This window comes from Dasypus novemcinctus, chromosome 8 (genome assembly GCF_030445035.2).
Source record: "Dasypus novemcinctus isolate mDasNov1 chromosome 8, mDasNov1.1.hap2, whole genome shotgun sequence".
Taxonomy (NCBI): domain Eukaryota; kingdom Metazoa; phylum Chordata; class Mammalia; order Cingulata; family Dasypodidae; genus Dasypus; species Dasypus novemcinctus.
The window spans coordinates 47236436-47263741 of NC_080680.1; the positions used below are offsets into that span (position 1 = coordinate 47236436).

Here is a 27306-nt window from a genome sequence, read left to right on the forward strand (position 1 = left end):
AAGTGTGAATCCCCAACTTTGTTCTTCCTTTTCAGTATTGCTTTGGTTCTTTGGAGTCCCTTGGGATTCCATATGAATTTTAGGATCGGCTTTTAATTCAAATTTTTTTTTTTTTAGTTGTAGTCCTCTTCTTCAGGGACTCTGTTAATATGTACATGTGGGGAAGTGGATTTGGCTCAATGGATAGAGCATCCACCTACCACATGGGAGGTCCAGGGTTCACCCAGGGCCCTCTGACTCGTGTGGTGAAGCTGGCCCATGCACATTGCTGATGTGTGCAAGGAGTGCCGGGCCATACAGGGGAGTCCCCTGCATAGGGGAGCCCCATGCACAAGGAGTGTGCCCAGTAAGGAGAGCCACCCCTCATGAAAAAGTGCAGCCTGCCCAAGAGTGGGGCCACACACACACAGAGCTGACGCAGCAAGAAGAAGCAACAAAAAGAGACACAGATTCCCAGTGCCGCTGACAAGAATATATGCAGACACAGAAGAACACACAGTGAATGGACACAGAGAGCAGAAACCTGGGCTGGTGGCGGGGAGGGAAATAAATAAATAAATAAAATCTTTAAAAAAAAATATGTACATATGGTGGCTTAGGGCTGTGTACCCTAGTAAAACATATTCTTAAACTTATTCCTGTGGGTGTGAATCCATTGTAAATAGGACTTTTTGATGAGCTGTTACTCAGTTGAATCAGGATGAGTCTTAATTCTATTGCTAAAGGCTTTAAACGGAGTGCCCCAGAGAGAGAGAGAGACAAAGCCACAGGGAGCAGCCAGAAGCTGAAAGTCAATGGAAACAAGAAGCCAAGCGGGGCTGCTATGTGTCAAAAAAGCAAAGGACCAAGGATTGCCAGGTGCCAGCCCCAGAATGCCACAGTCTCCTGGGAGAAAGCACCACCTTAATGACTGTGACAAGTTGAAGTTATTTTATGAATCCCACAAAGAAAAAGATTATGTTTTTAAACTAATCTAGAATAGTGGATATGAGACGCTTTTGATTGGAGTATGTCATTAAGGTGTGAGCCAGCTTTGGTCTCCACCCTCTTACTGGGTCTGGTATAAACAGAGACACAGAGAGAGGCAGAGACCGACACAGGAAAGGAATCTGCCATATTCGATCCTGCCATGTGAGAAAAAAGACTGCAGTTTTGCCCACACCTGAGTTGTAAGGAGAGAAGTCCTGAGAGGTTCAAAGAGCTGAGGCCCAGGGAGAGATGAGCCATATGCCTGTTAGCTTGCAGCTGAACTCAGAAAGATGGAAAGAGACAAGTCCTATGCCTGGTTACCCTAAGCTGAGCTCCAGGGAACTAGAAATTCTGGAGGGGAAGGCAGAGACCTTGACAGAGATCGGTGGTCATCTTGCTTCACCATGTGGCAGTTGACTTTGGTGAGAAAGCATACCTGCTGATGCCTTACATTGAACATTTCATAGCCTTGGAACTATAAGCTTTTACGAAATCTCCATTATAAAAGTCAACACATTTCTGGTACTTTGCATCAGCAGCCATTTGGGAAACTAAAACAGACACTTTGATTTTGTGTTTCTCCTAGCTTTAAGCATAAACCAATAAACTGCAGTTGTTTAAGCCAACCAACCCATTGCATGGTATTTGCTTTAGTAGCCAGAAAATTAAAATAGTTTTTGGTATGACTGGTGGAGTGCTGCTATTGCAGATACCTAAAAATGTGGAAACAGCTTTGGAATTGGGTAATGGGTACAGGATGGAAGAATTGAGAGGGCTCAAAAATGAGTGACAGCTATAGGGAAAGTTTGTATCATCTTAGAGAATCCATAATGTGTCATAAATAGAACATTGGTAGAAATATGGATGCTAAAGTTACTTCTGACGAGACCTTAGAAGGAAATGATTGTGTTCACTTGTTCATGGGGCATAGTCGTGGTAGGTAGAGATTCACACAATAACTGAAAGAATAATTCGCATCCTGGGAGCTCTGCCACATTCTTTTTTTTTTTTTTAAGATTTATTTATTCCTCTCCCCTCATTGTTTGCACTTACTATCTGCCCTCTGTGTCCATTTGCTGTGTGCTCTCCATGTCTGCTTATCTTCTCTTTAGGAGGCTCTAGGAACCGAACCTGGGACCTCTCGTGTGGTAGAGAGCCGCCCAATCACTTGACCCACCTCCACTCCCTGCTTTGTTGTCTGTTTCATTGTGTTTCCTCTTTTTGTCTCTTGTTGCATCTGCTCGCCATGCAGGCCCACCACCAGCTTGCTCTCTTGCTCGTCTTCTCCAGGAGGCACCGGGAACTGAACCTGGGACCTCTCAAGTGGTAGGCGGGAGCTCAGTCACTTGAGCCACATCCGCTTCCGCTTTGCCACATTCTTTAATGGAACAGCAAGAATCCTCTTAGTATAGGGGCAATGACTAGTGAAGGAGGATGGTCCATTGATGGGCTCTTAATATTGATGACTGTACTTAGGAACCTTTACTCTTGAAATTGAAACTTAGCCTGATATTATAGGGTGCCTAAGAGTTAACTCCTGAGAGCCTCCTTATTGCTCAAATGTGGCCCCTCTCTAAGCTCAACTCAGCATATAAATACATTACTTTTCCCCCAGTGTGGGACATGACTCCCAGGGATGAGCTTCCTGGGCACCAAGGGATTACTACCATGCACCAAGTAGCAGTAGCAGTGCGACTGGAAAAAGATTTTGACCAAAAGGGGGAAAAGTTAAAGACAAATGAGTTTATATGGCTAAGAGACTTCAAAGTGAGTCTGGAGGTCATTCTAGAGGTTACACTTATACATATCTCAGCAGGATCTCACTGACTGCCAAAGTAAATAGTGGAGTCATGAGGGCTCTGGAAACATCCAGACACTATAGTCAGGGTAGATAGCTCAGGAGTTGGATGCGTTGCTAGTGGGCCCTACTTTGGAATTTATGCTCCCCAGGTGACAGAGTTGGACTCAGTTGTGGTTTCCCTAAACATGGCTCTTCTGACCCTTCTATTCGAACGTATAATTTATACTAGGATTGATAGGTGTACCTTCAAAATAACTAAAATCTTTGGGCTGTCCATGTGCCATCTGGCCCCTGAATCTCAACGGAGTTGCAACACCTACTCTCCAGTTCATTGGATTCACCTAGGACAAATAACAAGGAGATGATGATGGACAGTGACCATCCTAAGGAACTGAAAGAGTCTACAGCTGCAAGCAAGAGAGTGCCATCCATCTGCCCTATGGGATCGAAGTCCCGGGACCTCTCAATTGGAGGTGGAGTGGGCATCACCATCCTAGAATTCTCAGGATTGTGGAATGAACTGGACTAAAGTAGACTACTGGTATTCTACTATAGACTTACTGTGATTCTAGCAATGAAAGAAATTGTGTTATTGATGTGGAGGTTCTGAGGGCAAGGAGAGGGAAAAACAGTTAAAATATGGGGCATTTTTGGAACTTGGGAATGTCCTGAATGACATTACATTGGCAGACACAGGCCATTACGTATCTTGTCAAAACCTACAAAATTGTGCGGGAGAGAGTGTAAACTACAATGTAAACTATAATCCGTGCTTAGTGGCAACGCTCCAAAGTGATTTCATCAATTGTAACAAATGTCCCACGCTAATGAAAGATGTTGTTAATGTGGGAGGCATAGGGACTGGGGCATATGGGAATCCCCTATATTTTTATGTAACATTTATGTAATCTAAATGTCTTTAAAATGTGTGTGTGTGTGTGTATGTATGTGTGTGTGTATATATATATATATATATATATATATATATATATATATTTTTTAAAGAAGGAAATGATGACTGTGTTATTGGAATTCTCTGTTTGGGTTCTGTATTTTTGCAAATGTCCTGTAATTCTGAAATGATTTCAAAATAAATTTAAAGGAAAGAAAAAAGAGTTTAAATCTGGAGAAGTTATTGGTAGTTGTCATTATTGTTGCTTCTTTGTATTTTGCTTTGTTTTAGCATTTGGAAAGTTTTACCCAAAATGAACCCTATTTTGAGAATTTTTATGATTCACGCATGACAACATATATACTGTAAAATGTCATTTACTGTAAACAATAAGAGACCTTCCAGGCTACAGCACAGAGAGGGAGAGCTGAGGGAAACTGCCTGAGTGGACAGTGCTGACTCTAGGGAAAAACAAGGCAGGTAGAATTCTTATGACAAAGTGTCAGAGAGAAGAGAGTATAAAGAGAAGAGAATGAACAGTACAATAAGCATAAACAAAAATGATCCACAGGGAAGTGGATGTGGCTCAACCGATTGGGTTCTCGTCTACCTTATGAGAGGCCCTGGGTTTGCTTCCCAGACCTCTTTGTGAGGGCAAGCTGGCGCATGCCCGCAGAGAGCTCACGGCCCATGCCCATAGAGAGCTGGTGCAGCAGGATGATGCAACAGAGGGAGACAAGCAGACATAGAGGAACATGCAGCAAATGGACACAGAGCAGACAGCAAGCAAGCGGTAGTGGTGGTGGGGGGCGTTAATAAATAAAAACAAATCTTTAAAAACAAAAATCCACAACTGAAATAGATATTGTAATTAGCACGAAACAGCATTAAGCCAGGTATAACTGTATTCCTTATTTTCAAAAAGGGGATATATTGAAAAGACCCAAATCAAGCTCTAGCGGTGAAAACAAAAATATCTGAGATGAAAAAAAAGCAAAAAGCACCAGAGATGGGATTAATAGCAGATCAGGCATTGCAAAAGATTAGTGATCATGAAAGTTTAGAAATAAAAGTTATCCATAATGAAGTATGTAAAATAGAGCAAAATAAAGAAGACCACCAGTGAATTGTGGGACAACTTCAAATGACCTAATGCAATGTTGTAGTTTCCTGGCTCCTAAAACAGACAACATGCAATGGGTTTGGTTAGTTTGATATTGAATCTAGAAGTCCAAAATAAGGTGTTATCAAGGAAATGCGAGAATATCCCTGTCTACATATAATAACAGGACTTTAAAATGCTGTTTGACCTAATGTAAGGAGGAAATGGAAAGGAGAAATGAGTTTATATGGCTATGAGTCTCTAAAAAAGAGTCTGGAGGTTGTCAGAAGGAGTGCCCTTATGCACACCTGAGCAGAGTCTCAGAGACAGATAAAGTAGATACAACCCCAGGTATTGGTCCTTTTGAGGGCTAAAGAGACCCACGGGTTCTATGGTCATGGCAGATGGGGTTCACTGCCATGTCAGTTGACCCTTCTTTGGAGCTGGTGTTTCTGCATGATGGAACTGGACTCAGATGGGATCTCTTTTCGCAAGACTTTCATGCTACTTTATTGGAACTGTAGTTGGTGCTGGGGTTTAAGATATATCTAGGGGATTTGAATCTCTGGACTAACAATATGATAGCTACGCCCTGAACCTCAACAGACTTCAACACCTAAACTCTGATTTATTGGACTTACCCCACTCAGCTAACATGGAGTTGAAGAATGTCAACCACCACACCATGGAGCCTAGAGTGCCTACAACTGAAAGCAGGAGGATTGCATCCAGTATCCATGTGGAATCTAAGCCCCCTCTTGACATAGATGTGCAATGGACACAACCAATCCAATGTCCACAGAGAAAATGTGGCATTGGTGTGGGAAGGGTGGCCATGGTGGCTGCTGGGTGCGGGGAATGGGAGGAAGAGATGAGAAGTGGAGGCGTTTTCGGGACTTGGAGTTGTCCTGGGTGGGGCTTCACAGACAATTACGGGACATTGTAGATCCCCCCAGGGCCCACTGGATGGAACGTGGGAGAGTGTGGGCTATGATGTGGACCATTGACCATGAGGTGCAGCAATGCCCAGAGATGTACTTACCAAATGCAATGGAAGTGTCATGGTGATGGGAGAGAGTGTTGCTGTGGGGGGAGTAGGGGGTGGGGCGGTGGGGTTGAATGGGACTTCATATTTTTTGAATGTAATATTTTTTAAAGAATAAATGAATGAATGAATGAATGAATGAATGAATGAATGAATGGAAATGGAAATGCATTCTCCCAGAAGACTGGCATTCTCAGGATGGCTCCTGGTGATCCTTGGTCCTTGGCTTTTTCTGTCATATGGCAGTGACCATGGCAACCTCTTATTTCTCAGTTCCATTGACTTTCAGCTCCTGGCTGCTCCCTGTGGCTTTCTCTCATTCTGGGTCTTTCCCTATTAAAGTCTTCAATAATAAGATTAAGACCCATCCTGATTCAGTTGAGCATACCTTAAACTGAGGTAACCTCATTTTCAAGGGTTCATCCTTACAGGAATGGATTAAGTTTAAGAACATACTTTTCTGAAATGCATAGCTCCAAACCACCACAGTCTGTCCTCCTGACCCCAAAAAGGACAGGTTCTTCCCACATGCAAAATACATTTATTCCATCATAACATCCTAAAAGCCTTAAGTCATTTCAGTATACTAAGTCAAAAGTCTAATCTGTTATGGTTGTGGTTTGTCCTGGCACAATTCCACTCTGTCTATGGACCTCTGAAACCTAAAAATCAAGTTATTTGTTCATTATACAATGGAGGGACAGATATAGGATAAACATTCCCATTCCAGAAGGGAGGAATTAGAAGGAAGACAGAGGGGTTACAGGTACCAAACAATTCCATAACCCAACAGTGCAAATTCCATTAAGTCTCAGTTTCTGGCAGTCATCCGTGGATTGGTATTTTGTCCTCCAGGCCTGATGGAGCATTTGTACAGTGGCATGCTGTCCTTGAGCACTATGTGAAGGCCCTATCCCCTCCAAGCATCAGGATGGCAATCACTATCTCTGCGAATGCCAAGACACAGTTTCAGTCCTCCTCAAGCATTGGTATGGCAGCCCCGCTCTCCACTAATGCTGGGGCACAGTCCCCACCCTCTCCAAGCACTGGACTAGCAGTATTCCCCCTGAACAACAGGTCTCAAGGCCTGCCTCCTCCAAATGCAGGGTAAACTGTCCTTTCCATATAGTTGAGTGGATCTGCATTCTTGACCCAAGGAGATCTCTTTAGTCCAAACCTTGCTTCCATGGCTCTGCCCTTGAAGTCATTCTTCCTTCATTTCATCCCTTCTCTTCCATTTCAGTCCAGATTGGCAGTGGTTCTACTCATACAAATTTCACAAAACCCTGTCACCTTTGCATGCAGTTCACAGGAATCCATACCATCAGACACAGAACTTTCAACACATCCTTCCTTGTTAACTGCACCTCCAGACCTTACTTCAACTGAAATGGCTAACTGGATCCATGTTCAGTCCTGAGGACTTACTTCCCAAAAGCTCAGGGAGGTCCCTCGTAGATGTTTCTGGCCCTACTCTCAGAGCTCACTATCTGGACAGGCTCAGAATTTTCCAAATCATGAATTTCTGGTTTCTTTGTGCCTAAGAGTTTAGTTCTCAGCTTATCCCTCTCCTCTCACATTTTATTATATGCTGCAAGGAACAGCCAGGCTGCATCTTCCTCACTTAGCTTGGAAATCTCTTCCACCAAATATCCAATTTAACTACTTTGAATTTAACATTGATATAAAGCTTATAGTCTATATGTCTTTGTTTCAGGTTTTTCTAATGTCTCACTAATATCTTCTGAGCCTTTTCTCCTCCATTATTAGCTCCCATCCAGGATCACATGTTCCATTTAATTCTCCACTGTCTGTTTAGTTGCTTCTTTTTTCTTTTTTTAACAAGCAGATGACTCTTTTCACTTAAGCCTAATAAGTAAGCTGTGGGCTAAAAAGTTGTTTAGACAAGATGTATGATGCACATTTTGTACTTGTAGTACAAATTTCAGAGTATAAAGTACAACCATATCATCTCTCAACTTCATGGTTCTAATTTCACATATTATAACCTGAAATTTAGTATAGGTAAAACAGAATAGTCCCTGAATCAAAATAAGCATTATTAGGGTACTTGTTTAAATAATTTTTTAATGGTGTGGTAAAGCCAGTGGTCCTCATTAAGTACCTACCAGCATTTAGTACCCTCTTACAGTTAATTGAATACAACCAACAATGTGGTACTATAAGTAAGTAAGATGATATAAATTCAAAGATTCAAGGTAAAAGGACTGTTTTGTGATTTTGACGAAACCAAAAAATCAATTCTGAACACATTTTAAAAATACCTCCAAACCATTTTTAAAAGACTCCTTTTTTCTTTTATATAGCATATTCCAAAAGTAATAAATTTCTGTGCTTCCATAGATCTTTCTTTTGGTGCAGCCATCAATCATCTGCTTTCTCAATATAAGTCTTTGCATTAACCCATGCCATTTACCTGGCCAAGTACCTGTCTCTAGCAGACACCACAGTTTCTTCATTGTTCCACTTTACAAACTTGCTTACTGCTTCAGGTAAATGGTCTTGTTCTTTGAACTTTTCTAACCTTTTCTCTGTGATTCTGTGTTTTATTCTCAATGATGTTTCTGAACCAGGGGGTTTCTCTTGGTTTCTTCCATCATCCTTTTCCATGTTTCTCAATTTGTTGGGTTTTTCCTGGTCAAACTACTTATCCTTTGCTCTAGAACCTGGCTGCTTTCCTTTCTGTCTTGATTTCTTTCTGAAGATTGAATATTTATTTTCATTTTTCCCTATCTTTGTATTTATCATTGTTCTTGTATCTTTCCTTCCTAACTTTCATATGCTCTTTCTTTGCTTTGTTTTGCTTTTCTCTTCCTTCTTTCCTCCTTTCTCTCTGTGTCGGTCATGGTTTTATTGTCTGTCTCTTTCTTGTTCTCCAGGGGAATGTTTCTCCATCTTTCTCCCTTTTCCACTCTCATTTCTTTCTCTTTCTCTTTGGTCTCTTCTTGCTCATGAATTTTTGAATGAGAATCGCTGTGATTGACCTTGTTGTGCCTCTGGAAACTCTCCTTTTCTTTTCGGTAAACATGGTTAGTGTAATACCTTTCCTGGTCCCTGGATTGTCTCTTTTGGTGCTGATCTTCCCTCTTCTCATGTCCTCTTAACTTGGAACTTTTTGTGTGGTGTTTGGCACTCTGTCCTCTTTCTTCACTAGGTGACTGTGAGTGAGTTTGATTCCTGTGATGCTTGGGGTCATTCTGGGAGGTTCCTTTTTGCAGTTCACTTTCTTATTCTCCATTTCATCATCCTTGCTACTCTTAGCATCAAAATCACTGTCTGGGGAAGCGGCTGTGGCTCAATCAGTTGGTCTCTTGTCTACCATATGGGATTCCCTGGGTTCACGTCCTGGGGCCTCCTTGTGAAGGCAGGCTTGCCTGCACGCTGTGAAGTGCTGTCTGGCCCGCAAGCGCCTCAGAGAGCTGACTCAGTAAGGTGACACAACAAAAAGGGAGACAAGCAAAAACACAGAAGAGTGCACCAGCAAATGGACACAGAGACCAAACAACAAACAAGCTGCAAGGGGGCAAGGAGGAAATATATAAAAATAAATACAAACACAGAAGAATGCACAGCGAATGGACACAGCAGACAGCAAGCAAGCTGCAAGGCGGGGGGCGGGCGGGTAAATAAAAAATAAAAAAATCACTGTCTATGTCTGGGTTTTCCTCTATCTTGGTGCCAATCTGGAGAATGCATTTCTCATGTGGTATTCTGTTCTCTGAAAGTACTTCATCAAGTAATCTCTTGATTTCTCCTCCTTTATTCCACACCTTGCTTCGTGAAAGCTGCATGTAGGGTCTTCCTCTTTACCAGCTACTTGATTTAGTAATATCCATTGAGGTCTTTCTGTTTGGTTATATCCAAACATGCTTTGAAAAGTACAGCAGCCCTCTTTTCTTTTTCCTCCTCTTCAGCTCTTTCTTGCAGTATTTTCTTATAAGCAGATGTCATAAATGGTTCTATCATCAAATTCTCCCTTTTCCATTTATCATACCCTCTGAATTTTCTTTTCTATTCTTTTTCCCTGATCCTTTTTTCTGATATCAACTACTTTTAGTAAGTTGTGAATATATTTGGGCTTTTGGTCTTTTCCCGAGTGTAATTTGGGATAATTTTTCTCCTTTTTTTTCTATATTTCATCATAAGTACTATCATATTCATATATGATGGTATTTTCTGAAAGGGCCTTTTTGGTCTGTTTCATCACTTGCATCTTAGCAGCTTCCCTCTGAAGGCTTTTACTCACAGAGGTAAAGAAGGATCAGACTGGTAAAACATTTCTCCTTTGACCAACACTTATCATCATCATCAGAATCATTCCCAAACACTGATGGTTTTTTCAAAACAGGGTGCAACTGCTGTGTTTTCTTTATCAAAGTAAGCCTATACTGCCTGCCCAGAATCGTGGCCATCACCGCTGAATTTGGAATGTGGCCGATGCCAGCTGACGTTGATGCCAATCAGTCTGTCTGACTATCTCCCTGTCTACCTACCTGTTTACCTATCTACTTAGTACTTTCTAAACATTTCAGAGTTCAAATGTTCCTTGAGCACACAATATTTCCATGTATACTTCCTTAAAAGAACAATTCACTTTGTAAGCACCATGATTACAGTTGTAAAGTTCAAAAAATTTAGCATTGATGTACTCTATATGTCTTTTTTCCAATTTTTTCTTGTGTTTCAGTGATATCCTTTTGAGCCTTTTCTCCATTATTATTTCCCATCCAGGATCATGTGTTCCATTTAATTTTCTGTTGTCTCTTTAGTTGCTCTTTTTTTTTGAAAATGGTGGAATCATATATATAACATAAACTTTCTCATCTCAGCCACCCCCAAGCATACATTCATGGATTCAGTCACATTCACAATGTTGTTCTTCCTCACAAACTCTTTTTTTAAATAATTTAAAAATTCTTTGGAAATTGTTTTCTATAGATGTCTTTATGAATAAAGTTTTTTTGGAACACAGCCACACCCATGCATTTATATATGTCTAAAACTGCCTACACGTGACAGTGGTAGAGTTTATATTTAAAAAATTTTTTTAACCAGTCAGTTTTACTGAAATGTATTAATAGAGCATTCAACTCATCCAAAGTGTACAATCAATGGTATTTACGCATTCGTCACTTCAGTCATTATCAGAACATTTTCATTATTTCAGTAATAATAAACAAAAAATAGACAAAATTCACCTCTCAATTTCTTTGTTTCTGCTATACATAGCTGCTATTTCTGGCTATTGCATAATTATTAAACAGTTTTATTGAGAAATGTTCACATACCATACAATCTGTCTAAAGTGTATAATCAATGGCTTTTCGTATAATCACAGTATTGTTCATTCATCATCACAAAAAATTTACAATTATTTCATTACTCCAAAAAGAAAAACTCCCCACCCGTTTCATGCCTTCCCTAGCCCTCTCTACATAATGACTGCTCAAATTTCATCTTTATAAATTGATTTATATTTATGTTTTATAGAAATGTAATCAAAATATATTACACAATATATTTAGTTCCTAGTAATGCAGTCATTCAGTATTTGTACTTTTGTGTCTGACTGACTTCATTCAACATAATGTCCTCCAGGTTCATCCTTGTTGTCATATGCCTCACAAATTCATTTCTTCTTTCAGCTGCATAATATTCCGTTGTGTGAATACACCATAGTTTATCATTCATAGGCTGATGGACACCTGAGTTGTTTACAGCTTTTGACAATCCAGAATAACGCTGCTATGAACATCAGTGTGTAGATATCCATTCTTGTCACTGCCCTCAGTTCTTCTGGGTATATACCCAGCAGTGGTATTGCAGAGTCACGTGGCAAGTCTACATTCAACTTCTTCAGGAATTGCCAAACATTCCTCCACAGTGACTGTACACACTCTGCATTCCCACCAGCAGTGAGTACGTGTTCTATCTCTCCACATTCCTCTCCAACATTTGAAGTTCTCTGTCTTTTTAATAGTGGCCATTCTGATAGGTATGAAATGATATCTCATTGCAGTTTTGATTTGCAATTCTTTAATCATTAGTGATGTTGAAGATTTTTTCAGGTTTTTTTTTTTTTGCCATTTGTGTTTCTTCTTTGAACGAATGTCTTCAAGTCTTTTGCCATTGTTTAATTAGATTGTTTGTCTTTTTATTGTTGAGTTCTAGCATCTCTTTATATCATGGCTATTAAACATGTGATTTCCAGATATTTTCTCTGATTGTGTTGACTGCCTTTTCACCCTTTTGACACAGTCCTGTGAGGTGCAAAAGTGTTTAATTTTGAGAAGGTCCCATTTGTCTGCTTTTTCTTTTGTTGTGCGTGCTTTGGGTGTAAGATCCAAGAAACTGTCACCTACCACAATGTCTTTAAGATGTTTCCCTACATTTTCTTCTAGTAGTTTTATGGTCCTGGCTTTTATATTTAGGTCTTTGATCCATTTTGAGTTGATTCTTGTATAGGGAGTGTGATAGGGGTCGTCTTTGATTCTTTTGGTTATAGATATCCAGTTCTCCTGGCACCATTTGTTGAAGGGACTGTTTTGTCCCATTAAATTGGACTTGGTAGGTTTGTTGAAAACCAATTGACAATAGAGGTGAGGGTCCACTTTTGAACTCTCAATTCTATTTCACTGATCAATGTGTCTATCTTTATGCCAGTACCATGCTGTTTTGACCACTGAAGCTTTATAATATGTTCAAGGTCAGGCAGCAAAATTCCTCCCATGTCTCTCTTATTTTTTTTAATGCTTTTGGCTATTCGGATGCACTTTCCCTTCCAAATGAATTTGGTAATTGCCTTTTCTATTTCTGTAAAGTAGGCTGTTGGAATATTGATTGGTATTGTATTGAATCTATAAATCAGTTTGGATAAGACTGACATCTTCACGATATTCAGTCTTCCAGTCCATGAACACAGAATGTCTTTCTATTTGTTTAGGTCTTCATTGATTTCTTTTAGCATTGTTTTGTAGTTTTCTGAATATAGGTACTTTGGTTAAATTGATTCCTAGGTATTTGAGTGTTTTGTTGGGATAGTAAATGGAAATATTCCCTAATTTCCTTCTCAGATTTTTCAATACTAGTGTACAGAAACATTAGTGATTTTCCTTGTTAATCTTATATTCTGATACTTTGCTGAACTCATTTATAGGCTCAAGTAGCTTTGCAGTAAACACTTCAAAATTGTCTAAATGAGCATGCCATCCACAAATAGTGAGAGTTTTACCTCCTCTTTTCCTATTTGAATGCCGTTACTTATTTTTTGTCTAATTCCTCAAACTAGAACTTCTAGTACAATTACAAATAGCAATGGTGACAGTCTTGATCCCAGCCTTTCCCTATTGACTACAGTGTTGGCTCTGGGTTTTTCATATATACCCTTATGGTAATGAGGAATTTTTCTTCTATTCCTATCTTTCATAGTGTTTTTATAAAGAAAGGATGCTGAATTTTGTCGAATGCCCTTTCTGCATCGATTGAGATGATCTTATAGTTATTTCCTTCATTTTGTTAATATGTGGTGTATTACATCGATTGCTTTTCTTATGTTGAACCAGCCTTTCATACTTGAATACATTCCACTTGGTTGTGATGTATAAGTATTTTGATGTGCTTCTGGATTCTATTTGCAGGTATTAAATATTTGTTGAACATTTTTGCATCTATGCTCAGAGAGATTGATGTGTAGTTTTCTTGAGGTGTCTTTATCTGGTTTTGGTATTAGGGTGATATTGGCATCATAAAATGTGTTCAGTAATTTTCCCTCCTTTTCAGTTTTTTGGAAGAGTTTAAACAGGATTGGTACTATTTCTTGAAATACTTGGTAGAATTTACCTGTGAAGCCATCTGGTCCTGGAACTTTGTTTTTTGGGAGATTTTTTATGACTGATTCAGTCTCTTTAAATGTGATTCGTTTGTTAAGTTCTTGTATTTCTTGTAGTATCATTGTAGGTTGTATGTGCTTTCTAAGAATTTTTACATTCATCTAGTGTGTCTAGTTTGTTGACATACAGTTTTTCATAATATCCTCTTATTTTTATTTCTGTGAGGTCAGTCATAACTTCCCCCTTTTCATTTTTTATTGTATTTCTCTTCATCTTCTGTCTTTTTATCTTTGTTAGTCTAGTTAGGGCTTGGTCAATTTTATTGATCTCAAAACAACCAGCTTTTGCTTTTGTTGATTTTCTCTATTTTGTTGTTGTTCTCAATTTCATTTATTTCTGCTTTAATCTTTATTATTTCTTTTCTTCTTTCCTTCTCCTTGCTCTTTGGCATTGGTTTGCTTTTCATTTTCTAGTTTCTCCAGTTCACTTAAATCTTTTGAGTTTAGTACTTTCTTATTTTTATATATAGGCGTTTAGGGCTGTAAATTACCCTCTCAAGACTGCCTTCACTATGTCTCATAAGTTTTGAAGAGCTGTGTTCTTGTTTTCATTTGTCACAGTATATTTCCTGATTTCATTTGAGATTTCTTCTTTGACCCACTCATTATTTAGGAGTGTGTTGTTTAGCGTCCATACATTTGCTAATTTACCTCTTTCCTGTGTATTATTGATTTCTAGTTTCATTCCATTATGGTATGAGAAGGTGTTTTGTATAATTTCAGTCTTTTTTATATTTATTGAGAACTGCATTGTGCCCTGACATGAGGTCTATCCTAGAGAAAGATCCATGGGCGCTTGAGAAGAATGTATAACCCACAGAGTTTGGATGCAGTGCACTGTATATGTCTATTAGATCTAACTCTTTTATCATATTGTTCAAATTCTCTCTTTCCTTGTTCATCATTCTGTCTAGTTGTTCTATCTAATGATAGTGGTATGTCGAAGTCTCCAATGATTATGATAGAGATGTCTATTTCTCCATTCAGTTTTACCAGAGTTTGCCTCGTGTGTTTTGTGGCACCCTGGTTAGGTGCACAGAAATTTATGACTGTTACATCTTCCTGGTGTATTGTCTGTTTTATTAATATAGAATGGCCTTCTGTATCTCTTGTAATTGTTTTGCATTTAGAGTCTATATTTTGTCTGATATTAGTAGCATATGGATGATTCATGTTTTTTGTCTGGTCTGTCACCTTATATCTTTTGCTTGGGGAGCTTAATCCATTCGCATTCAATTATATTACTGTCAATGCATTATATACTTCCACTATTCTTTGGTTTTCATATGTCATATCATGTTTTCCTGTTATTTTACTCTTTTGGTTTTCCTTTCTCCTTCTATATTCTCCTCCAAGCCTCTCCTGTCTTTCTTTCATGCTCCAAGGCTTCCTTTAATATTTCCTTTCTGAAAAGGTGGTTTGTTTTTTATAAACTGTTTCTGTTTGTAAAGTGAAGGATCATTTTGCTGGATAAAGAATTCTTGGCTGGCAGTTTTTCTCTTTAAGCATCCTAATTGTATCATACCACTGTCACTGTCTTCTTTCCTCCATGGTTTCTGATAAGAAACCCACACTAAGTCTTAACCGGCATCCCTTGTGTGTGGTGGTTTGCTTCTCCCTTGCTGCTCTGAGAATATTCTTTTTATCTTTTTCATTTGACATTTTGAGTAGTATGTCTTCCAAGGCAAACCATCTTGTGTCCCCACCTGGCGTGGAAGGGTTCATGGGACACAGCAGATCAAATTTGTGGGTCAAAAGCTGAGTTAGCCTTAGGCTGTAGGGATCCGCCTAAGGGTGGATACCTGAAGCTTTCTTTGTTGTAGCAGGCCCAGAGGCCTGAGAATTCAGAAGTGACTTTAATGTGGGGGATGGTGCCTGCAGTACCAGCTGAGGCTTTTTTATTTTCCCCACACATTAGTTGTTGTTATAGGGTTTTTTTACAGTTATTCCTGCCATTTCCCCCCCCACTCCCCCCCTTTCCCCTTGTTTTTGAACCCACTGTCTGCCCTCTATTCATCTTCCTTTTGTTGCGTCCTCTTGCTGTGCCTCCTCTCCGTGCCACAGGCCATCAGCTATCCATGGTGCGGGCCAGCTTGCTTTCACCAGGAAGCGCAAGGAATTGAACCTGGGGCCTCCCATATGGTAGATGGGAGCCCAGTTACTTGAGCCACATACATTTCCCAGCTCAGGCTTTTAACTCACAGTTTTGCAGTTGCGATTCTTTTCCTTTGTCTCTTTTTCTTCTGGGAGGTGTCCATCCTTTGGCTGGGGTTCTAAACCCTAGAAGATTTTTTTCCAGGCTGTATCAGCCTGTCCCCTGTAAGTTTTTCTGGGAGAGAAGAGAGTCCCGTATCTTTATAGTCTATCAACTTTCTGGAAGTCCTTTTTTTAAAAAACAAAAACAAAAACATGGTATTAGCTAAGGCAGTGTGCATCATTTTCAAATCTTTCATTATTAGATTCACTAATAAAAAAATCATATATTGGACTTTAATATTTTTACCTCAATGAATTTTGGTCACATTATTGATGTCCTTTTACATTCTTGTTTCTAGTTCTTTTCATTCTAAGTATAGACAGGTCTCTTCCATCCTATATTTAAGTAGTGATTTCCTTCTTTTATGTTTTTTATTCTTACGTATCTGATTCTAAACTATATACAAAAGAAAGAGACAGAAAGACTTTTTACTACGAAAACTCAAAGTTATTCAAAGGCAGGACTGTTCGGAACATGTTAGTCATAAACTTCATTGAGATTTGGAAATGTAGCAGTTAAAATTCTTAATATATAATTAGCATTTGATGAAGTGTTGAGTTTTTGGTCTTAGTGACAAGCTTTTGTATGTTAATGTTATTCATCTAAGAAATAGACCATATTATTTTCTCCTCGAGCCCATATGAAGTTAACAGTAGAGTTTAACAATTTTAAAGAGCCACTTATCCATATGGAGATGATGTCTGTGTAACTTTGCTATAGTTTGATTTTCTTTTTTATTCCTTGTTCTCCATATAACAAGAGGAATTAGAAAGATTTTTATCTGAAGAATCTTACCACTTTTTCTTTCGTATCCCAATATACTGAAATAGAGTATTTAAATATATTATACATTAGTAAACTTTTTAGTTAAAAACAAAATAAAACTGGCCTTGCTGAAGAAGTTAAGTGAGTACTTCCTCTGACATTCCTTAAGTGAAAAACAGGAAACGGCACTGGAAAGAAATCTGAAATGTTGCATAATTTTTTCAGTTTGCTTTGGTACTTTGGGTAGATGCCCACCTGCTCTAAAATGATAGGAATTCGGTATCATTATTAAAGTAGTTTGAGCAAAACATTTGCCACTTCACTCTGTCTGAATATGTTTGGCTAGAAATAGATAAAATATTTTTTATATTTATCTAAATGTAAAATGGTTGTTTTAATTTCACAAGTCGTAGTTGTGTTCCTTGACCACAGAATGGCCCTGTTTGTTTTTTATTGCAATTTATATTTTTAAAACATTTTTTTATCTTAGTAAACTAGCTGATGTTCAAATATTGGAAATAAGTTTGCTCTTTTTCTTCTGAGTCTCTGTGTATATTCTTTAGTAAATTAGGCTGCTTGATTAAGTCAAATATGAAATATACTTTGAAGCGATACTATATGAACTTTGAGTAGAGTCAAGTATTTTATCATACTGCTACTATTGAGTGGCATTGTTGCTTTAAAAATTTTGGAATAATTTGTCATGTTTTGGCAAAGTTCAAAAAGGCTGTTTTAATAATTTTGCAAAATAATTACTGATGAGTTACTGAAAAAGACAACTATTTCAGAATACTTATGAATTATTTTTGAATCTATAAAACCCCTCATGTCATGCTGGGTTATTTTTAATGCAAAGATCATTTTTATTTGTATGTCTAGACCATGGTTCTTTAAGAAATGTTCTTAAGAGTGACTTTTTTTTTGAAGTAAGAATATATAAAATTTAAATTGAGGGGTATAGATACAGCTACACTCTTTAATTCATGGTTAATTCAATTTATCTCTTTCAGACGGCAAATGGCTACATGCTGTTTTTTCACATTACATCTACAAGAGGTGACAAGTACCTTTATGAACCAGTGTATCCCAAGTAAGTTTGTTGTTTTTCACTTTTTTAATGTTAGATTTTTCAAATATCTTAATTTTTATGATATTAAATATAATATATGCACATCAAAGATTTTGGAGCACTCAAGAGTTGAAAGGGGAAAAGTTCTACCACTCGGAAGCAATTTCTATAAATATTTGTACTGTAGTTTTTTTTCATTTGATGATTTTTAATTGCGTTTTACATAGTTGTGGTTATATTAAACATAATTTTTTGTAACTTGGTTCTTGTCATTATCATCTTCTCAAGTTTATAAATGTTTATCAGGCATTTAATGAATCATTTTGGTACTATAGGTAACTTGTTAGTCATTTTCCTATTATTACACATTTAGATGCATTCTATCTATTATTAGCAGGCTGTAATCAATGCCTTTACACATACTTAGTAAGTATGAAGAAATTCAAGTTTTGGCATACCTCCATTAGCACTGAGCAATTAAAAACACACAGTTATTTTCATATATTAAAATGTGCAGGTTTAAAAAAATATTCTCGTATTTACTATTCTCTTTTGTTTGCATTAATAGTGAATCTGAACACTTTTTCTTGTGTTTATTAGTTATTGTATTTTCTCTTATGAGATTTCTCTTCTAGTATCTTCTGCTCTTTTGCCTATTCATATATTGGAGACTTTTTTGTGTTCTTTGTAATTTATATTACTTCTTTACATAAAATCTCAACTCTCCTTTCCCTCCTTATACCCAAGAAGCAGCTGATTCCTCATGTATGCTCTCATAGCAATTAAAAATTTTTACACTGGCAATACATGAATACATGCTTAAGAAAAAAAAATGACATATATATACAAAGTAAAAAGTAAAAATTTGAACCTTGTCTGCTTTTTTTAGATTCCAGTCCTATTTCACACTCCAGTTGGGTTTATGTCTCTTGAGTAAATAAGTGTATAGGAGTAAGAACTTATGGGTCATATCAGATGTCTCTAATTTTAGACTGGATGTTAGACATTTATTACATTATTGAGTATATAGATTTTGTTCTCCTCCTTTAAAGAGTGTAAAAATTTGTTTTCAGTGGCAGTTAAGTTTCTTGGAGATCTCATTGATCCTTTTGAGCCTTGATTATATGTTTTTTTAGGGTGGATTCAGTTTTTCCTATAAGCTAGCTTTAACCCTACTGCTAAGGTGTGGACATTCTGAGATCTCTCCTGTATATATTGGGTCTTTAATGAGGTCTCTACATTTTGGTTGGTCATAACTTGGAATCCCTGCATTTGCTGTGGGACATGTTCAGTTTAAAACACTGGTAGTTCATTGTCTGGCCTCATGGGGTTTCTTCCTTTGGGGTTTCATCCTAACCTAGTAGTCAGCAAAAAACTTGGGGAATCTTTTTAACTTGTGGGTTACAGAACAATCATGCATAAAATAGGATTCCTATATGTCACCCTATTATTAACACCTTTCATTGGTGTGCTACATTTTTAAGAATTGATGAGAGCACATTTTTATAACTGTACTATTAACTATAGTCCTTGGTTTAACTTAGGGTTCACTGTGTTGTACCATTCAATGGATTTTTTAAAAAGTTTTATTTTAGTACATAGAATAAAATATATATTATTTTGCCATATATATAACCTAATATTTCCCCTTTTAACCACATTCAAATACATAATTTAGTGCTGTTAATTACATTTACAGTATTGTGCTACCATTAACACCATCCATTACCAAATTTTTCCATTGTCCTGCATACAAACTCGGTATTTGTATTTAAGCCATAACTTCTTATTCCCTATTCCCATCCCATTCCCTGGTAACGTAATTCTGTATTCTGGCTCTTTGAGTCTGCTTATTCTAATTCTTTCATATCAGTGAGATCAAACAATGTTTGCCCTTTTGTTTCTCACTTATTTCACTCAAGATGATGTCTTTACGGTTCATCCATGTTGTTGCACATATCAGAACTTCATTTCTTTTCACAGCTGAATAATCTATTGTGTGTTTATACCACAATTTGTTTATCCTTTCATTGGTTGATGAACATTTGGGTTGCTTCCATCTATTTGCAGTTGTGAATAATGCCTCTGTGAATATCAGTGTGCAAATATGTGTTTCGCGTCCTTGCTTTCAATTCTTTTGAATATATACCAAAAAGTGGGATTGTTGGGTCATCTGGTAATTCTATATTTAACTTTCTGAGGAACCACTAAACTGTCTTCCACAGCAGCTGCACCATTTTCTGTTACCTCCAGCAATGAATGTGTGTTCCTGTTTCTCCATATCCGTACTAACATTTGTAATTTTCCATTTTTTATTAGCAGCCACTCTAGTGAATGTGAAATGGTATCTTATTTTAGTTTAGATTTGCATTTCGCTAATGGCTATTATATCTTCTGACTAGTAAGCCCTTTACAGATATGTGGTTTCAAAATATTTTCTCCCATTGTATACTTAATCATTTTATTTTCATGATAAAATCCTTTGAGTCACAAATTTTGTTTTTTTGTTTTTTAACATTTAACCTAATTTTATTCATGCTTGCCTTGGAACAGGGAATAGATTAAGTAAAAACAAAATATGTCTTATGTACAATTTTTAAACTATAATAATGATGTACCGTAATTACTTTCATGCACATAAGTCTAACATTACAGTTTTTCTTTTCTTCAAATAAATACAACTAAGGCTTCTAGGATCATTTTATAATAAAGTAATTCCTAATATTTTTTTTGTAGATAGATCAAGCTCCTCCAAAATACAAATTCCTATACACAGTGGGTGCTTTACTTAAAACGAGCACTTAAATAAATTAAGTATGTGGGAAGCTCATTATATATTCATCTAGGTAGGCAACAAACCATAGTGCCAAATGGAAAAAGTATATATGCTAATAAATTTCAAAAATAAAGTTACCTTTCTATAATTAAATACAGGAAATATAATGATTTTCTAAAATAAATAAGATGCAATGTGTTAACACTTCACAATAAAGATTGTAGGGGAGTGGATGTGGCTTAAACTGTTGGGTGCCTGCTCCCACATGGGAGGTCCCAGGTTTGGGTACCCAGGTTTGGTTCCCAGTGCTTCCTGAAAAAACAAAGGAAGCAAACAACAAGCAAAACAAACGAGAAAACCAACTCAGGGAAGCCAATGTGGCTCAGTGGCTGAGGACCATCTTCCCACATAGGAGATCCTGGGTCCAATCCCTAGCCCCCAGTACCTTAAAAAAAAATACATATCAGAATCTTTACAGACTGTCTTAAGAATAGTTTGCTATAATAAACGCTGGCAAAATAGAAGTGCATATTGTGAAGCACTATGGTGGTATATATTTTGCCATAAACTTTGGTTTTGAGGTAGATAACGTGTACCAAGTTGGGCATTCATTTTCAGTTGCTGCTGGTATCATGTGTTTTAAGCTATGTGTACAGTGAAAAACATGAAAATACTTATAAATGAAAAATGTTTTAGGAAAAATAATAGATATTTTCATGCAATTAAGTACAGTCACTGTAAATTTCAAGGCAAGATTTTTGTTTCATGTAAAACAAATTACGTTTTTGCTTGTTTTCGTACGTTTCTTTTGTCTCCACCTGCATTGCATTATTTCATTCTATCTTTTAAATTTTTGTGTGCAAACAACTTGCTGGTTAAAATAAAAAATATTCACATGTAGAAAATAAGTCTGGATTTTAAAAACCAAGAACTAATGAAATCCTTACTAAAATGACAACATCTGATTCAAGTAAAAAATGACTTAAACACTAGTATTAAAAAAGACAAAACATGTTTCATGAAGAATACAAACAGAAATGTCTGCTGAATGTTCACATGTTTCAGAATGTTACTTATGTTTTATGAGGGATTTGAGGGGAAGATTTCATAGCAGAAGGTGTTAATGCGGCCTTTATTGACTCAGCTGGTGACTCTGAAACTTTTTATGCCTCTGGATTCAAGCTGCTTGTTAAAGAACTCCCCATTGTTGTTCAGAAATCCTTCCTCATTTCCTATCTCCCCAAGCTTCCTATTCTTACTGGCTCAGGTTTTAGCATTTCAGCATCTTCTTTCTTGCTAAAGAACCTGTCCAAGTAACTGGTGTTACGTTTTCCTTTTCAGTTTTGTTCATCCTTCCTTACAACAAAACAGACATGAAAAAACAGTCTTCCTCACCACTCACAAATTGGCTATCCCAAGAAGACTGGTACTTGGCTTCTAATTGAGCCACATTTGTCATACCTTTTTCTTCTTTTCTCAGCTTACTGACTTTGTTATCAAGCTTTTCAATTCTAGTTGGGACACTGAGCTATTCAAGTAATTTAATTTATGAACAGCATCAGTAGGCTCATGCTGTGAACTAAGTTGAATAATTCCTGAAATAAAGGAATCAAAGTCAAATCCCTGATTCTTTTCCCTTTTTCAGCCAGTTAATGTGATGCTTCCTCTAGAGCTATCTAGGCTTTAACCAAATCCATTCCTTTCACATTTTGACTTGCCTTTCTCGTCAGATTTTTCTTTGCTTTGTTTTTTTTTTTTTTTGAGATACCAGGGATTGAACCCAGGACCTTGTACATGGGAAGCAGACACTCAGCCACTTGAGCTATATCCGCTCCTTTGTTCTTTTTCAATGAAGAGATCTATAATAAGCCTGCGTTCATAATGATGATTAATTAACTTCACTCTCTCTCCAAACTTAGTTATCTAAATATGATGATCTTGGTACCACCAACAAGGTTCAGTGGAGTAATTGGTATCAAAAGCGGTATCCTCCAGATACTTTTCACGATTTCCATCCATATATTTTCAAGGATCAACTTGTATTTCTTCATCAGTGACATCAGACAGAGCTCTTGGGTCAAGCTGAACTTCCTCAATATCAAAGTTGTTCTATATAGGCCAATCATGCTCTGACAACTGACAATCATGATACCTTTCCCAGCTATAATTGTGACTGTGAGTTTGACCTATAAACAAAATATCATCAACTTCATCTTCAATTTGAAAAGGATGGCTTGAAATTGGCTCCTTCATTGGAAAAGAATATATGCCCATGTAAAGGATGGGAGAGTGCTTTTTCTGCTGTCAACTGATCCATAGCGCTAAATGTCAAAATCTATTCCAGGAAATCCAGTGTTTCTCAACTAATTCCTGGAAACAGCTGAGTTAAAGGTTTGTGTGGCTCAGGCATGTCATTTCTAATGTAATCTGCAATTATGCTGAGAAGCTCCTGATGATTTTCCTCATGTACAGTGGAAATAGATTCTAAAATCAGCTAATCTGTTCAAGTTCATGGACACCTGCAATAAGGGTTTTACCAGTCAATATTTTAACAAAGATGCAGCCTGCAGCTCACCTGTTAGTGGCTTTACTATAATTACTAGGGGAAAGTAAAAGACGTGGAGCTCTGTACTATTAGGAACCAATTCTTCAGAATTATAGGAAGTATAGGAATAATGGGGATCCATGATCTGTGCAAGACCAAAGTTACCTATCTTCGGCATCAGTTCTTCAGAATTAATGAAAAGCTTAGCTAGTTTGAGATCTCTGTGCATTACGTTTGCAGAGTCAATATACTTGAGCACACCTAGCAGCTGATAAATGAAAAGTCTGGCAAGCTTCTCCAGTAAAGGGTCCTGCTCCAGCACATTGGCCAAGTCTGTCTCCGTGTATTCTTTTTTTTTTTTTTTAATAATTTATTATGGCCAAGTCTGTCTCCATGTATTCTTTTTTTAAAAAATTATTTATTTATTTTTAATAATTTATTATGAACTTGGCCCAGTGGTTAGGGCGTCCGTCTACCACATGGGAGGTCCGCGGTTCAAACCCCGGGCCTCCTTGACCTGTGTGGAGCTGGCCCGTGCGCAGTGCTGATGCACGCAAGGAGCGCCATGCCATGCAGGGGTGTCCCCCGTGTAGGGGAGTCCCACACACAAGGAATGCACCCCGTAAGGAGAGCTGCCCAGCACAAAAGAAAGTGCAGCCTGCCCAGGAATGGTGCTGCACACATGGAGAGCTGACACAAGATGACGCAACAAAAAGAAACAGATTCCCGTGCCGCTGACAACAACAGAAGCGTACAGAGAAGACGCAGCACATAGACACAGAGAGCAGACAATCGGAGGTGGGGGGGAGAGAAATAAATAAATAAATCTTTTTTAAAAATTTATTTATTTATGACACACCCTCTATCTCTTCTTGCTATGCTTTTTCTGCTTATCTCCCTTCGTTGCATCATCTTGCTGTGCCAGCCCACTGCAGCACACGGGCCGTCAGCTCTCCACGGTGAACAGGCCAGCTTGCCTTCACAGGGAGGCCCTGGGACGTGAACCCAGGGCCTCCCATATGGTAGACGGGAGCCCAACTGATTGGGCCACAGCCGCTTCCCTCTCCATGTATTCTTGAATGATGTAAACACTGTTGAGTTCAGTAAGAGAGCCCACGTCATCTGTTAACTGGCTTCCACTGGAACCAAGAATTTCTAATACTTTTATAGTGTTATCCTGGTCAAGTCTTCTGATAATTTTGAAAGTCCATATACCCAGTGCCCAGATCAAAACCATGAATATTCATGAGAATTTCAAATTTCTCTGCCATTTTGAAACCCTTACTATTGCCTCTTTCTTTTGAATTGTTGAATGTGTAAACAAGGAAGAAAACTGGCATCAGACGAAAAGATCTTTCAAAAAGGGAGACGAAAAATAATTTTGCTTCCTCAGCAAGATGGTTTTTTAATGTTCATTGCATATGCCAGCCACGCCACTGAGTTCTCCTTAGATTTAAAGCTCAAAATGCTCTACTCAGATTGGGAATTTAAAAAGATTGCAGTACTCATAGTTCAAGAAAGGGTCAGCAGCTCTGCAGACATTCAAAGAAAATACTCAAGAAACTCAAACGGAATGAAATGACATACTGTGCACTCAGAAGTACTTGCACTAAATGGCTTACATTTAACAAAATGTGAATAAATATGCACACAGCAGGCTTCTATGAGCATTCTCCTCACATATACAGCTGTTTCTCTTTTTGTTAATATGTGGCTGTGTGTGTGTTTTCAAGGTAAAGAATCTGAAAGATTATTTAGAGCTTGCTTTGGTTTTAAAAATTAAAATTTTGGAACCCACTAGGGATGAAAAGATCCTAGGAACGTTCAGAGAGGGAAAAACAGATCATAAATGAAATTCCTCAGTAACAAACTAGAGTCTAAAAGACATTGGAGCAGTGCCTTTCAACCATAATTTCTAAACATCAAATATTTAGACAGTGTTCAGTTTCTTCTATTTTAACTTAAAGCTGTTTCATCAGGAATTGGTTGGTTGAAGTCAGAATCTTTTGCCTTTCATTGATATGTCTAAAGTTTATACTTTTTTCCTAATGGTTTTATCTGAAATTATATGGGCAGACACATTGTTGCCAAGAGTAAGTGATAGCTGTTAGTAATAGAAGAGGCAGATGGCTATTAAATTCAAACATAGACATTGAAGAACAATAATAGTCTGATCCTATACCATGTAGAGATAAAGAATGCAGAAAGGTGTCTTTGTGCCCGAGAAGATGGCAAACCAGGTGCCCAACTCAGTGCTGTTTGGTGTGTCTTTGTAACATTGTGGATCATCCATTGCTGAACAGTTTTCAAAAAACTTGTAACTGATCAAAATATTTCAGATAATTGGAGTTACACATCTACATATGAGATGGGAAACCCTCTTTATTATAGAGGGCAAAATTGCATGAAGAAGCATGATATTCCTAAGAGTCACATTGCCCAGCAGGTTACCAAAGAAGGCTTGGCCACATTTGATTGTATACTATGTATGGATGAGAGCAATCTGAGAGAGTGGAATAGAAAAGGTAATTATGTTAAAATCTGCATAGTAAAATTGAAATACTTGGGAGCTATGATCCACAAAATACAACTTATTGTTGAGATCCCTGTAATGGGAATAACTCTCACTTTAAGACTGTGTACCAGCAGTGTGTTAGGTGCTGCAAAGCATTTAGGAGAAGTCATAGTAAAACTGCATACATTCATTGCTGAAGTCTAACAGTGATTAACATCTTTACAGTGATGTTCTAGGTTTTTCAATCAGTGTGTTAAATTGAAATGTTTCATAGTTCAGGACTGCAACTGTTTTTTTCATTTGACATTGTTATCTTAAAATATAATTGTAAATGGAAATCACTGTTTTGTTTGGCAGAAGAATTAATAAAAATCTTTGAATCAGTTTATGGGGTACATTAAATGTTCTTAAACTAGTTGATTCTCCTACTTTGTCCTAATTATGAATATAATGAAACAAAGTAGTAGAAACACAAAATACAATCTCTTATGTACATTTTGTAACAATCATTTCTTTCTAACATTTAACCTTAAGGTACTAATACAATGACTTCTCATTTTTTTTAGGAGGTACCAGGGTTCTCATACATGGGAAGCAGGCACTCGACCACTGAGCTACATCCGCTTCTCAGTTAGAGTGGTTCTTTTGGTTTTTTTTAGGTGGAACTGGGGATCGAATCTGGGACCTTGTACTTGGGAAGCAGGCAGTCAACCACCTGAGCTGCATTCACTCCCCAGCTTGCATTCTAATATATTTAATTATGATGTTAGTAAATAATGAGATAAAACATCACTTTAAGGCCAATATCTGTCCTTCAATATCTGAGCTCAGTGAGACTTTTAAATAATCTACTCTATCTCTTCAATAAGTTGTATAGATCACTTGATGGACAAATGTCTTCTATTCATCTATCTTCATCTTTTTACCTCAGGGCCTTTTATTGAATTACATACCCCTAATCATAATAGTTTGCAGTTTTGATTGGTGGTATTCTAATTCACATATACCCTTAGTGTACACTTGTATGCTAAAAGGATAGGAAAGGATGATTCATGTTACTAATCTTTAGCACCGTTGACTATTTTTAATTTTTGTTTAGTTTATTTCATAAGGAAGTAAGCTTATTCGCTCCCATTTGGCCAACTTAGCCTCTTGAATTTTAATTATATCCAGATACTATATTGCTATTTTATGTTATGTTCACTTTGACAAATGTGTCTTTTTATATGAGCATATAACCCAACTGTCAAATGTATATTGACTTTGATAGGAAAAAGTAGTTAAAGCTGGAAAAAGAGAATTTTATTATGTTGCAGTATTTAAATAATGATATAGTAAGTGTTCTTTTATCAATGTTTCATTTATAGAAGCATATTGGTTATCTCTGTGTACTTTGAGATAACTGTAATCTCAAATTTATTTGGATATATATCAGAAAAGAGTGTTTTCACAGTATACTGGGGAATATAAAAATACAACTGAGATTAAAAAAAAAAAAAGTCCAAACAGCTTTATAGTCCTTAGAGGGTTGGTAGCTTAATTATGTTGGCATTTTAACCCAGCTACTCTAATACAGCCATTTAATGCCAGGGATATTTAAAATTTAGCCGTTTTGCTTTTTTATTGCCAAGTGAAAACTGAAACACCTAACTGCATTCCTG

At 37.4% G+C, this 27306-nt stretch overlaps 1 protein-coding gene and 2 pseudogenes across 8 annotated transcripts in view; 1 reads left to right on the forward strand and 2 right to left on the reverse strand.

Annotated features, from left to right (window-relative positions):
* Positions 1-27306, forward strand: part of RIC1 (RIC1 homolog, RAB6A GEF complex partner 1) — a 145076-nt gene that overhangs the window by 41770 nt on the left and 76000 nt on the right. For all 8 annotated transcript variants that reach the window (XM_004457386.5, XM_004457387.4, XM_004457389.4 and 5 more), the window contains exon 3: positions 17751-17830. In XM_004457386.5, coding sequence (XP_004457443.1) covers positions 17751-17830 — 80 coding nt within the window. The remainder of the gene's footprint in view (positions 1-17750; positions 17831-27306) is intronic.
* Positions 8195-10221, reverse strand: LOC111763883 (nuclear speckle splicing regulatory protein 1-like; annotated as a pseudogene).
* On the reverse strand, positions 21552-24401 carry LOC139439441 (mitogen-activated protein kinase 6 pseudogene; annotated as a pseudogene).